The 12,988-nt window shown below is 39.7% G+C and overlaps 1 protein-coding gene across 1 annotated transcript in view; it reads right to left on the minus strand.

Moving 5' to 3' along the window:
- Window positions 1–1,950: 1,950 nt before the first annotated feature.
- The window catches only part of LOC138031818 (doublecortin domain-containing protein 2-like), a 31,877-nt gene continuing 20,839 nt past the window's right edge, over window positions 1,951–12,988 (minus strand). Inside the window, exons 12-17 of the mRNA XM_068879443.1 lie at window positions 11,204–11,263; window positions 7,513–7,858; window positions 7,082–7,144; window positions 6,455–6,523; window positions 5,466–5,644; window positions 1,951–3,191 (exon numbers count right to left, since the gene is read on the minus strand). Coding sequence (XP_068735544.1) covers window positions 3,153–3,191; window positions 5,466–5,644; window positions 6,455–6,523; window positions 7,082–7,144; window positions 7,513–7,858; window positions 11,204–11,263 — 756 coding nt within the window. The 3' untranslated portion in view covers window positions 1,951–3,152. The remainder of the gene's footprint in view (window positions 3,192–5,465; window positions 5,645–6,454; window positions 6,524–7,081; window positions 7,145–7,512; window positions 7,859–11,203; window positions 11,264–12,988) is intronic.

Below are 12,988 nucleotides of genomic sequence, written 5' to 3' on the forward strand. Positions count from 1 at the left end.
TGGCAATGTCTCTGTCGGCACTTGTTTAAAATTTCAGGAATCCAATAACCTCTTCAGCTGACTTGGTTCAAATTATAAAATTGGGAATAATATGTATTCAGCTTTGTCACAATCATGCAAACAGGGACTCCTATTTTTGACATATTTGCCTGTTATGGTTATAACTTAAATTAAGCTACATTAATTATCAGGGCCCGGTTGTTCGAAAGCCGATTAACTTAATCCAGGATTAGTGTAAACTTTTGCTTCATGTTTTCAACTTTTTGGTCTAAGCTTCTTTCGTTTACTTTTGTTTTTCAAGATTGACTTCTTCTCATGTAAAGTTTTGCCAAATATCAGCGTTGAACAGTATTTAGGAGAAGAAAAATAAACTCCTTGGTTATTTTTTAATCTGGGATTAGCGTTAATCGGCTTTTGAACAACCGGGCCCAGTTGACATACAGTGATAGTCATAGTGGTTTGCTAAATAGTGCAGTTCCTATAATTTCAGACTTTCCATTTGTTACTTATGAGATTAAAATGTGTTAACATTATTAAAATGTAAAGCAACAGTGGAAGCATTGTTCATTCATTATATGTTCGAAACCAAAATTTTAGACCCTAGGAGCACTTAAATGATGTTTGTCTTTGTTCTTGCAAAGAATGTTCTGCTGTGTAATTGTATTCCGTTTGTTTTTAGTTTTTCCACCTCAAAAGTCTTGTAACTATTGCACCTCTCAAACAGTTGATAGTATCATTGAGAATGGAAGAGCAATTTATCAGAAATGTTACTCCAGCAAAATATGTTTTTATTTCTGATTTTCTAAAGAAATTAGACGTAGGCCGCTGGCCATGTAAAAGTTATTCATAGAGCAAGATGTCAGGGAAATTTATCTTGTGATGTGGTTCCTATTAAACAACAGCTTAAAACTGCCATTTTGGATAATAAGGAAAGCAGCACAGGCTTTTTGATGTGAATTTCTAGCTACTGCATTACTTGTGTTTTCCAGAGGTATGCAAAGCAAAAGACGAGTTACCACGTTTTTTTATACAATAGTTCTGAACCAAAAAATGTAACAAAAGTATTTTCAAATGCAGATACTGTTATTGATCTCTTTTGTTCTATTATTCAAAGTAAATTTAATTGTTTTGAAACAAACTATGAGGTTGCATTTCTTAGATGTTTATGTAAATTATCAAATATAGAAAGGAAACAAATAATAAGAAAGCATAAATCTACTTCAGAAATTGCAGCAAACTGGAAGAAAGAGAGAAATTTACAGCCCAATGGACCCAGAGTAAAAATGAGAACTTCCTTCAAATTGTTTTGAAAAGTACAGGTCTATGGACCCATCGAAAAAAACAGACTCTTTACTATTATTATTATTATTATTATTATTATTATTATTATTATTATTATTATTATTATCAACAAAAGTACAAATAACCTGGCAGCGCATGAGTATAGGCTACTTAGAGCCTCTTGTTTCCTTCTAAACTCAAGATAGTTCAAGTTTTTTAATGCCATTTCAGCTTTCACTGAAAAAATTAATAGGTTTCTCAATTCTGGCAAACTAGTTTCTGTAACCGACCTACGGAGGAAATACTCATGGGAATTTAGACAGTTAAAAATTGTCACGCTGTTGTAAATTTAAAAAATATTGATGACGCGTGGCGATTGATCATGCGCACAAATTAAAAAAAACAGGTTTGACAAGTCGAAACTGGACTGACTCATCCATTTCTTTGGATGAGTCTAATTTCCTCTTCTTGACTTATCTAGGAAGATCAATTAAATCGTTGCAGAGTTCGCATTTTTGACAGAATGCCAAACAGTAATAAATAACGAGCACTTGCCTTTTTTGATTTCTCTCCCGCTTTCTACCTTTTTTTCTAGACTCCATCGCTTTTCCCACCGATTCCCGTCTTTATTTTCCAACCTCCTCCACAGCAAACAAGGAAACAACGGAGTGCAGAACCGGTCGGGACAGTTTTATTGCTTACAATACAAGGACTCTTATGTATACAAGCCATTTACTAACGAAGTACTGTAGGATTGAAATATATCCATTTATACCATAATAATTTCCAAAGTTATTTACATTTATATAAGATTAAAATAATTTTTTTAAAAAAGTCGTTCTCATAAACCCGTGATTTTCGACGATTACACATAAATACAAATGACTGGACGATTTTGCTTACAATGAACGAGATTGACGGACTGAAAGACTGCACAACGCACGATTCCCTTAAAACCAAGTTTAACCGCTACAAACTTGACAGGTGCAATGAATACTTCTGTTTATATATTTCTGAACAATAACAAAAGGATAAGACTAGTATTTCTAATCAAGAAGGAAAACATTTCATATTTTGTCAAATCACGTTTTTTTCGTCCCTTTTGGTTTCAGAACAGATTTAAATTATACAACAGCATTGAATAACTGCAATTAGCGCCAAACGCGAGTAAATTTTTCTTCTTCTTACAGCATGAGAGTGAATGTGATGGGGCCAAACCCAAGAAACCCGCACACGAGAGTGGAAAGCGCTAGAGACCATGAACCAGGGAAGTGATAGTTACACGGAAATCTAACAACAACACATAAATCAAGACTTAATTGCAATTCTTCGCGGTTATCGTATTTCCTTTGCCTGCTCTAAATGTCACTGAATGTTCCAAAAGAGAACTATGACGTCCCAAAGGAACGCGTTAACAAATACATAAAATCGACCTGTCGACCATCTGGCGTAAACGTGATTAAAGACTGCCTGAAAGAAAAAACCAGCGAGTTTCCTTTTTTTTAATTATTCCACGTCTGAACATTGGCAAACTGAGTCAAACTCGTTGGCCCCCAAAAGCACCTCTGACGTCTGCACCGCACAAATCACCCCACACGTGTTTTAAATATACGATTCACTACTCGAGGAAAATACTCAATTATACACTGGACGGACGTAATTCACTTTCAAGAAGACGATCATATTCATTCATTTTTGCAACTAAATAGAATCCATAAAAAGGACACTTTCTTAATTTCCTAAACACTGGAAAGAGCGGATTGCCGCCGCGGTCTCCTTGATCGTCAACGGTCAAATGAAAGCTGAAGTACAGTTTGCGATTTACAGAAGTTGCGTTTCTTTTCTGTTGTGATAGTATGGAGATAGATAATTTACTGGGCCTCATTTGTCTCGTTTTCTTTGGGGGGAATCTGCAAAATAAAACAAAACAGTTAAATGATTCGAGTTTTGTTATGAAATGATGAGACCCTGTAGCTTTCCAGACGCAGTCTGTGATTGGAGAACGAAACAACAGATAATACAACAGAAACAATGCACCTGGTACTGATAACAAAAGAAGCTAGAGGTCATAGGGAAAAATGAAAACAGCAGTCTGGAATAGCTACAGGATTAGTCAAAATGATGAACGTGTATGTCACATTGTAATACAAAAGCGCTGAACGACTTCAATTCACAATTGTTCTGGCACGGTCAAGCGTAGACTGGGCCTAAGAGGTATGCTAAAAAATAAATATCGACGAAATCACTTTTAAGCTTCAAGTCACAACTGTTTAGTATGCATCACCGTCCCTAGGCCGCTTAACCTTTAACAATACCTAACGTAGCTTAAAGCTTATAGATTTTTACCTGTGTGATCTTAAAACAGGGATCTTCAAACAGATCACGCTACCACTTTTTCACAGTCATTGAACAAGTGAAAAGTTTCAGTCTCCATAAAGCGAAGGATGTTCCTGTATCTTTGCTATCTAAGCGCTCTATAATAGTTAACCAATTGCCTTTATTTTCTTAAATTAATACTGTGCGTGGTCACGATCACCCAGAAACGCACCTTTTTTCTGACGCCAAACTCTTTGTAGAGATGACTGTGACTTGACGAATGTGCCTTCTTTCTGTGCTACCTGTGACATTAACTCCTGAAGTTACATAATAAACTACGTTCGTATCACCTACACACTCAACTATCTACGAGTATCTGGATACCCTATCGTGCGAAGGTATCCAACTTCTACCGTCTACCTAAAACAAGATTTTTGATTTTCCACCACGAAACACACGTACAAAGGGTACATTATAATCCGAAGTAGCAATGCCATTAAATATTCCAACTCGTTATGCAGTCTCGTACCCAGAGCCACTCTTTATGTCCACGGAACGGACGAAACCCTGGGAACAAGGTCTTATAAATAGCGTTTGTCAGAGCAACCTGCCTATTCCGTTACACTTTTCACAACGTAATGTTCGAAGATGAAGAAATTGCTTTTCATACAATGTTGTCGTATCTTTGCCCTCCCTCATCCTACAGGGAGGTTTAAGAAACAATCCTTAATAATACGCGGAAATGAAGAGCTTTAGTCGCCATTAATATTGTCACAACCTTGCTCTTCCTTGTCCTGAAAAAGTTTAAAAACAGCTTCTAGAATAACTGGATAGAGTCGATTTTCATGGTTCATGCAGGTTTAAAGACCGTTTACTCAAGGACTTCTCCAGGACTTTACAACAAAATTCAAGGAGTCCATTTCCTCAGGCACTCACATTGTTGTGTCACAATATAACATTTTGCACAGTCACGCTAAAAAAAAATGCACACAGTGGAACCTCGGTAAAACAAACCCGGCACTTTATGACGAAGTCCTCGCGATCGTACAAGGAAGAACGATATTCCTTGCTCGAGTAAAGAAAAATATATGGAAACGAACCACAACATACTAAAACCTTGTTATAGCAAACAATTTGCCCACTGCCGATTTTATACGCAGTTTCCTCTATGACCTTTTGAATTCATTCGAGAAAAAAAGAGCGCGAAAGTCGAACAAACGCTTCGAGCGACTTCTCTGGTGGTTTTTTTTGCTAAGAGGGGGGTGTCACAATACACTTAATGAACCCCATTAAAGACGCGGTTACTTAGATAGTTTGAATAAGGAACAATGAAATGTTCTAATAACATTGCGATGTTAGATTGTAATTCAATCTTTTGATGTCAAAATGAACTCATTTTCCTTTAGTCTCAAGTATTCAACGACTTTTTCGTAAAATTCAAGCACTGCGCCTACAAATTCTACGAGTTTTCAAGGACAAAATCATTTTCAAGGTGTTATCAAGGACCTAGCAGTTTTTCAAGGAGTATAGAGGTTTTGCACGGCAGCCATCTTGCATGGCAGGAACAATGAAAACGTTTTGCATTAGAAAGAACATTTGTTCCCATAGAAAAAAAGAATCCATTGTTCCTGCCATGCAACATGGCTGCCGTGCAAAACCTCTATTCCAGGTCCGCGCGAACCATGTACTTTGTTTTCTCTGGTCTTGAAAACATGTTCCAAGATCAATTTTTTCGAATGAGTATAGTTTCACGAATTGCTCTTCGGGCCAGGAAAGTTGAAACAAGCTCCTGGCACGACAAGTTTGTGAGCTATTGCGGAATTCTCGAATAAATAACTTGATCATTGTTTATTGTTTTTGTTTCTTACTGGTTCGCTATTTTCAGGCTTGGTATCACTGAATGGTTCTTCTTCAGGTCCTCTGTTACTGACTTCATCGTCTGCATCCCTGTTTTCAACAGCGCTTTCATCGATGTCTTCATCTGCTACTTCTTCATCTGCTACTTCTTCGGCCGCCATTTGATCAACAGGCTTATCTTCAACAGTTTCTATAAGAAGAAATGCCAAAAAATTCGGGGAAACAAAAAGTAACAAACCAAGCATTCTGATTGGTCCCTGATCAAACAAATTCACAGATAGCTAATCAAATGCGACCCCTGGATGACGCAATTTTTGACGGAGTAAGCGTGCGTTCTTCCTGCTTAATCACCATTGTTTCATGTATGTTATTAACAAGTTATCACATGATTTTCACGTGCAATTTTGAATAAATGAGCACTCGAAAACAGGCTACTATCAACCTACTAACTTAGACCTATAGACGGATCGATCGATTTAGACCTATAAACGGATCGACCTATAGACGGATCGAAACGCACCTAACACTGTTTAGTCTTCCCAGCCAATTACATCTAGGCTCAACTGACAGTCGACCAATAACATCACGAGTAAGTTGACCAATGACATCTACCACCGGAGTTCTTATAGTATCTACTGACGTTACACAAATCACTTGACTCTGAAGATGACTTCCGCTCAGGTTGTCGAAACGTCAATGTCATCTCAAACGGTCCTTCTCAGGACTACACTCACCCTGACGATTGTACTTTACTTACCGAACAAAAATATTATAATACTCTTTGCTTGCCCTTCAAAATTTTGCATAAGCATTGTTTTTTATTTTCTCCTGGGACTCAAAATGGTCCCAATATGGCAAAGCCTGAAAAATTGCACTCACCCTAGGACTACGGGCTCGTGCCATTTTGTTCGTCTTTGAAAAAATCTACTCCTGCTTATAAATTTCCAAAATGCACAAGAAATCACGTAATTATGGGAATAAGATGCCAAGAAGGATTTACCTTTATCGTCTACAATTTCCCTTGCATCTTCTCTGTCTTCACCACTGGCTTGATATACAGATGGTTTCACTGGCAAATCAAAATTAATATAAGTAAATTGGCCGTATTCATAAATGGCGGCAAATAAGTTCGTGCTAAAGAGAAAAATTGCCTCGATCTAAAGCAGCATTTCTTTTATCTTTTGTCCACGCAAAGGAGGGTAGTTCGTCATGTACAGAACAAAGGAATGATTTAATGGTCGCCATTTATACGGTCTGTAATCGAAACAAATGTAAAGTTCACCTCATCAACAATATGTTATTCTCGAAGGTTCAGGTCATTCCTGCGTCTAGGACGATTTTACGTTTACGTTCAACACCCCCGTTTGCCCATCCATGTTCGTTATATTGGACTTGAAACATTAAAATTCGGGTGAAAGTCTGAACAGAAGTTCCTTAAATATCGATCGAACGAGCTTATTCGGCAGTTAGCTTAATGAGTATGATCCTTTTCTGTCACGAAAGGGTGAGTTCGTAAGAGCAGACGAGGATCATTAAGTGATGAAAAGAGGAGCCAAGCTTTGCGTACTCTATCATTTGGCCAAGGAGAGAGGCTGGGAATGCCCAGGAAATACATAAACAAGTGTACCTTCATACACTTCAGCCTGGCTTTCTTCATTTCTGGAAGAACGACCTTGTGATGTGCGGTCACCTGAGAGCAACAGTAGAACACAAAGATTACTCCTTTCGTTTGTCGTTTCCTGTTAACACGACGCTAAAGGCGCTGCTACACTGTGAAATGTTTCGTGCAACTTGTCTCGCAATGTTTTGGCGACATTGTGGCGGGAAAAGTTGCACGAAACATTTCACAGTGTAACAGCGCCTTAAATCTCTATTATTTTGCGGACACCATTGACCGACTAGCCTCCCACGCAGATGTGCTTGGGGCTTCGTCACGCGTTCCTCCCCGAAGCACTCAAAGGGAAATTGTCACGCTACTTTTACGTGTTCCCTTCCAGAAGGCGCGTGCATGTCACTATGTTGCTAAACTGGACATAAGTGTGGCAATGGTTGACAAACCTTGATCCTTATCATCCACGTCTTCTACGGAATTATCCTGCTTGTTATCAATAAGCTCCCCAAGTGGAATGCCATGGTCTCCAAGAAAATCAGTTACTTTGTCCATAATACTTTCGTCAACGGGAGTGTCTTGTTTAGGCGGTTCTTCTTCTTCTTCAGAATCTTGTCTAAAATGACCGACAAAAGCCCTCAAAGGTTCCTCAATGCGATCGGGAATAAAACCTTCATCTCTACTGGATTCTAAGTTTTCAAATTGTCGCACGGGTTCGGCTTCCATAAGAGACTCTGGTGTTGCATCTTCGGGCTCATCTTTTGACGCCATCAACGCGGCAGCTGCCAACTCACTCTGGTAAAACGAAACAGTATTAATGACCAGTATCTTGGTAACTGAAGTTGAGAAAACTGCACTGAATTGGGGAATTGACAAAATCGCTTATTGAAAGTTCTTACGTTACGTACAAATACGTTTAACCGCTGACCAATTGGTTCAGTCGATTGAGCATCGGATTGGCGGACTCGGGATTTTTTATTAGGGACCTTACGATAGGATGACGACGACAGCTACGAAAACGCCACAAAACAATTGGCTTTATAAAAACATTAATGAACAAAAACAACGGCTCTGCACACCCTGCACGTGCGTTTTGCATTTTGGTACATTTCTTTGCCGTCCTCGTCCTGACAACGACGTGAATTGACTAAATTTGAGGTTGTGTAGAGGACGTGAGAACCTGGGGAAATATTTTTAATTTTCTTCCTAAACAGCCACACTGTCCACGCCAATTTTATTCCTGCAATGTTGACAAACACTTTCCATTCCGAACGACTTCGAGTTATCACGAAATTGTTACAGTAACGGAAAATAATATTTTCAGACAAAGTTCTTGTTGGCGTCGTCGTCGTCTTCTTTGCCTAAGGTCCCTATTAAATAACTAAGGAGAACGTGCTGCCTTTGTAATTAAGCCTCATTTACACTACCAAGTTTTCCTTGACAAGTCCACTTGTCAAGGAAAAGTTGCCGACTGTACACACTAGCAAGTTTTCCTTGACAAGTTTTCCTTGGTAGTGTAAATGAAAAATATGACAAGTTTTCCTTGACAAGTGGACTTCACATGTAATTTACACTAGCAAATATCGTCCTTGACAAGTTTTTCCTTGACAAGTGTCCTTGTTCAAAAACTAGCATGCTAGTTTTTGACAAGGACACTTGACAAGGCAAAACTTGTCATATTTTTCCATTTCCACTGCCAAGGAAAACTTGTCCAGGAAAACGTGTCAAGAAAACTTAATAGCGTAAATGAGTCTTTAAATTCGCAAATCTTACGACTTTCAACTCTTCTCGGATAAGGACTTTAAACCATAGGCCCCGTTCTCACAACCTTTGTTCACAAAACTCTTTGTGACGGTAAAGGCGCTGTTACACTGTGAAATGTTTCGTGCAACTTGTCTCGCAAGGTTTTGGCGACACTATGGTGGGACAAGTTGCAGGAAACATTTCACATTGTAGCATACCCTGCAACGGCTAAAATCGTTGCGAGTCAAGTTGCACGAAAAGTACAACTTAATTCTACTTTCGGCAACGGCTCTTGCAACTTGTCTCGCTAGGACTTCGGCCGTGGCAGTGATATCTCAAAAAGGCTTACAGTGTATATGGCCACGAAACCAAAAACAACCATAAGTCAAAGGGGACTATGGCGAGTGCTGGACATGTACATGTAGATGAAGTGGCTCTGCTTATGAACTGAACTATGGAATACAACGAAGGGTTACGCTTTTACAAAGGTTGGCCGTGTAGCACTATAAATTTCAACAGACTTAACTGATTAGAGTGTAATGTGAAGTGCCAGTTTTGTACCTCATATATGAACCATGTGAGCGTTAGGCCTACTAATGGAAATGGGCCCACACAAGGACGGAGAAAAACTCTGACCAGCGTGGGAATTGATCCCACGACTTTCGGGATAGATCACCGCTGCTCTACCGACTGAGCTACAAGGTCAGACGGGACAAAATAGCACTTCACATTACACTCTAATCAGTTACGTCTATGGAATACAAGGCCCCCTTTCCTAAATCTTCTATACTTGCAACGCGCAACACAAGGGAAATTATTTGTTACGTGATGCTATTCCATTGAGCACAACAAGACTAGATGCCTAGCCTAGCGATGCAAGCTTAAGCAAAATCAACCAACGCAATCGCAAATGTTTCGATAAATTGATGTACTTTTTTTATTAAAACAAAAGACATTAACTAACACCTGATTAAAGACAGAATCAAGAATGTACCTTTTCGCTATTGTACTGAAAGAGATGGGACATGTTAACCCCGGTGAATGAAATGAAGAGATTTATTTCTCGATGTTGAGTCGGGGATACTCGGAAAAAATCCGAGTGCTCCTTTGCTGGAGTCGAACGTACGACCTTCCGCCGGATTACTAGTTCGGATGCTCCACAACTGAGCTGTAGGAGACTCGTGGGAGCTTAGTAGGCCATGATGCATGATTTCGATGGTGACTCGGGGATACTCGGAAACATCTGAGTGCTCTTTGACAAAAAATCGAACCTACGACGACTTTCCGACTTCAAGTTCCGATGCTCCAACACTGAGCTAGAGGAGACTCGTTGGAGCTAAGCCATTTAACCTAAGTTCAGGTCACGATTGTCCCGCTATACACTGCTAGGATTGAAATTGTCGAAACGGTGCATTCTCGCTACTGAAACGGGTGAATGAGATGGAAATTGCTAACCCCGGCAGATGAAACTGAAATGACGATATTTCTTCATTGGTGACTCGGGCTATTCGGAAAAATCCGAATTATCCTTAGCAGGAGTCGCACCTACGACCTTCCGATTACTAGTTCGGATGCTGCACCACTGAGCTACAGGAGACTTCTGGGAGCTAGGCCACTTACCTACATGTAGGTTCAGGGGCTGTTTCTCAAAAGCTCTGAAAACTTTTCGGATACGAAATCGATTCGTGAAACTAAAATTTGCTTATTACGAAAAATGTATCTTTGGACATGTTTTCAATACAATTACAAAGTTTCACGGCTTTAAACGGTTTCCTTTTGAAGATACAAAGCGTTTTACGTCAACCGAAATACGCCCGAAAAGTTTCGAGCCTTTCAAGAAACCCCCCACCCTCCGGCCAGATGACGTTTGTCCTGCCATACTGCTAGGATCTAAATTGTCGAAAGATCGTAGTTTAGAATCCTTCAAAGGAGCACTTTGAGTTTTTCCATCGAAACAGAAATCTCTTTTATGTTTTATGCACCTTTTTTGTCGCCAGCTTAAATAAAACTAGAAAGAGGCAGAGCAGAGAGGAGAGGTTTATTCTTTCAATCCCCTGAAATAAAATCGCCTCTTTAAGGCTAAAAAAGCACAGTTCGGGTATAAATATCAAAAGGAGGGGGGGGGGGGGGGGAAGGGGGGGGCCTTCAAATTTAATGTCTGTGTAAATACTGACATCTCGCAGATTTATTTTTAAATTATCTCGCATCCAGGTATCGAAATTCGGATTGTGGACAGAAATATCGCTGCAGTTTCCCGACCAAAGAGTGCAATGCTGCAGCCTTTCTAATCTCTAGTCAAGAGTTTAAACGGAAACTATGCCAGCCCTGTATCTCTGAAAAAATCCGCCCAAAACTCAAAGCATCACAGGACTATAACCATGCCGTTGCAGTACTTACAGCTACATTTTCATCTGGGATAAGGGACTTCTTTTTCGTTGACCTTTTTGAAGCGTTCCTCTGAGAGAAAGTAACAATAAGAATTTGATTAGCCTACAAGGATAAGAGGTTGATAATTAGAACAAAGTTCCAACAGAAATCGAAAACAGATTATTCTTTTTCTTTCTTTTTTTTTTGGGGGGGGGGGGGGGGAATTGGGGATCTCCTCAGACAAAGATGACAAGGAAAGCCACGAGAACATGAAAGACAATCGCGCAATTTAAATTACTCTCCAACTATTTTAAATCATTTAAAATAGAAATTGTCATCAAAGTGTCACGGAGATGAATAAGCATGAACAAAATATAGGTTAGGAGTGAAAATGCACCATTTTATCACCAAGCGTTTGCCTCAAGTCTCCCCCTTGAATACTTCATACTAATTTGGTCATGCTGTTGCTTTTTAGCTTAGGTATAAGAAATGCAAAACTCTTTACAATTTACACTGCCAGGAGCCCATCTGGAGCGTGCAACTTCCATACAGCGTCTGTGAAACGGCGTTTTCACTAGTAGGTTTATTTTTGGACTAGCCCTTCCCGCGAATTAGGTCAAAAACAAAGGAAGTTCCGGTTCGGTGACCCTATGACGTCAGCTTAATTTCTTGTGATTGGTCATCGGGCTCCTGTGGGATTCTAATTCGCGGGAAATTCAATCTAAAATAAATCGGTTTGTGAAAACGCCGTTACACGAACACAGTAGAGTTGTAGGCTCCGGGTCATGGGTTCCTGACACTGCCTGGAACTTAAGTTCAGCTCGATAATGCTTATAGGAGGTTTTCACGTGACGTCATCGCGCCATGCTGGTGGACGAAAACAAAAGATCTCTCATTAGTTTCTTTTTTCTGTCCCCTAGAAGTCATACATTTATCTATTGTATTGGTGTCTCTAGACGTTGGTTGCAAAACGTCCTTTTACAACGCTTTTGTTCCAAGACTAGATATAAATTTCAGTGAAAAATGTCGGGGTCATTTAGAATATCATTGCATAAAAAAAACGTATGCAGTGCTGCAGTTAAATCATGACCAGTGCTGTCCGAGAAAAGACACCACACTTACACGTTTTTCTTGCTGGTCTTGCATCGATTGCTTTTGGCCTTGTAGAGGCTCTGTAATGAAATACATTAAGTTGTAACGTTGAAAATACAAGAGTAACATACGGAACTTTATTTAAGAGACAACTGGGGCGCTCAGCGTACTAACTGCATGGGGACACTCTGCGAAACTCAAATCAATCAAAGCGTAGGCTGACTTTTGACGGGAGGGAAAGTACCGGAGGAAAACCCTCACGGAACAGAGCCCACAAAACCACCCCACATTGGTGGGGGGCGAGTGCTCTCACCACTGCGCAAGGACTGCTCCGTCAATATCGCACAAGTGCAATTGTTTTTTTAATTAACCGCAAGTTTTTGGGTGATACTTGTTAAGGACGGTACCTACTATTGGTATTGCGGCCATTGACGTTCTGCGCTCTCTCCACATACTCGGATTTCCTATCCGATGCTTACTAATGCAGAGATGTTTTTGCGCGGTTTAAACTGATGCCGATAAAGTTAGATCTTGCGTAAGCACTCTTGGTATCCAACAAGATAAATTGGGGGTAACCATGCATTCTTCGCAGATACTCTGAGCTTGCAATTTGAGAAAGAACACCATACATTGCTTTGTAAATTTTAAAGCTTTTTAACAAATATTGTTCATGAATTATCTTTGAAAAATGCGTGGTTACCCCTTCTCAATTTTCTTTTTGGA

The sequence above is a fragment of the Montipora capricornis genome, chromosome 14 (genome assembly GCF_036669925.1).
Source record: "Montipora capricornis isolate CH-2021 chromosome 14, ASM3666992v2, whole genome shotgun sequence".
NCBI classification, from domain to species: Eukaryota; Metazoa; Cnidaria; class Anthozoa; order Scleractinia; family Acroporidae; genus Montipora; species Montipora capricornis.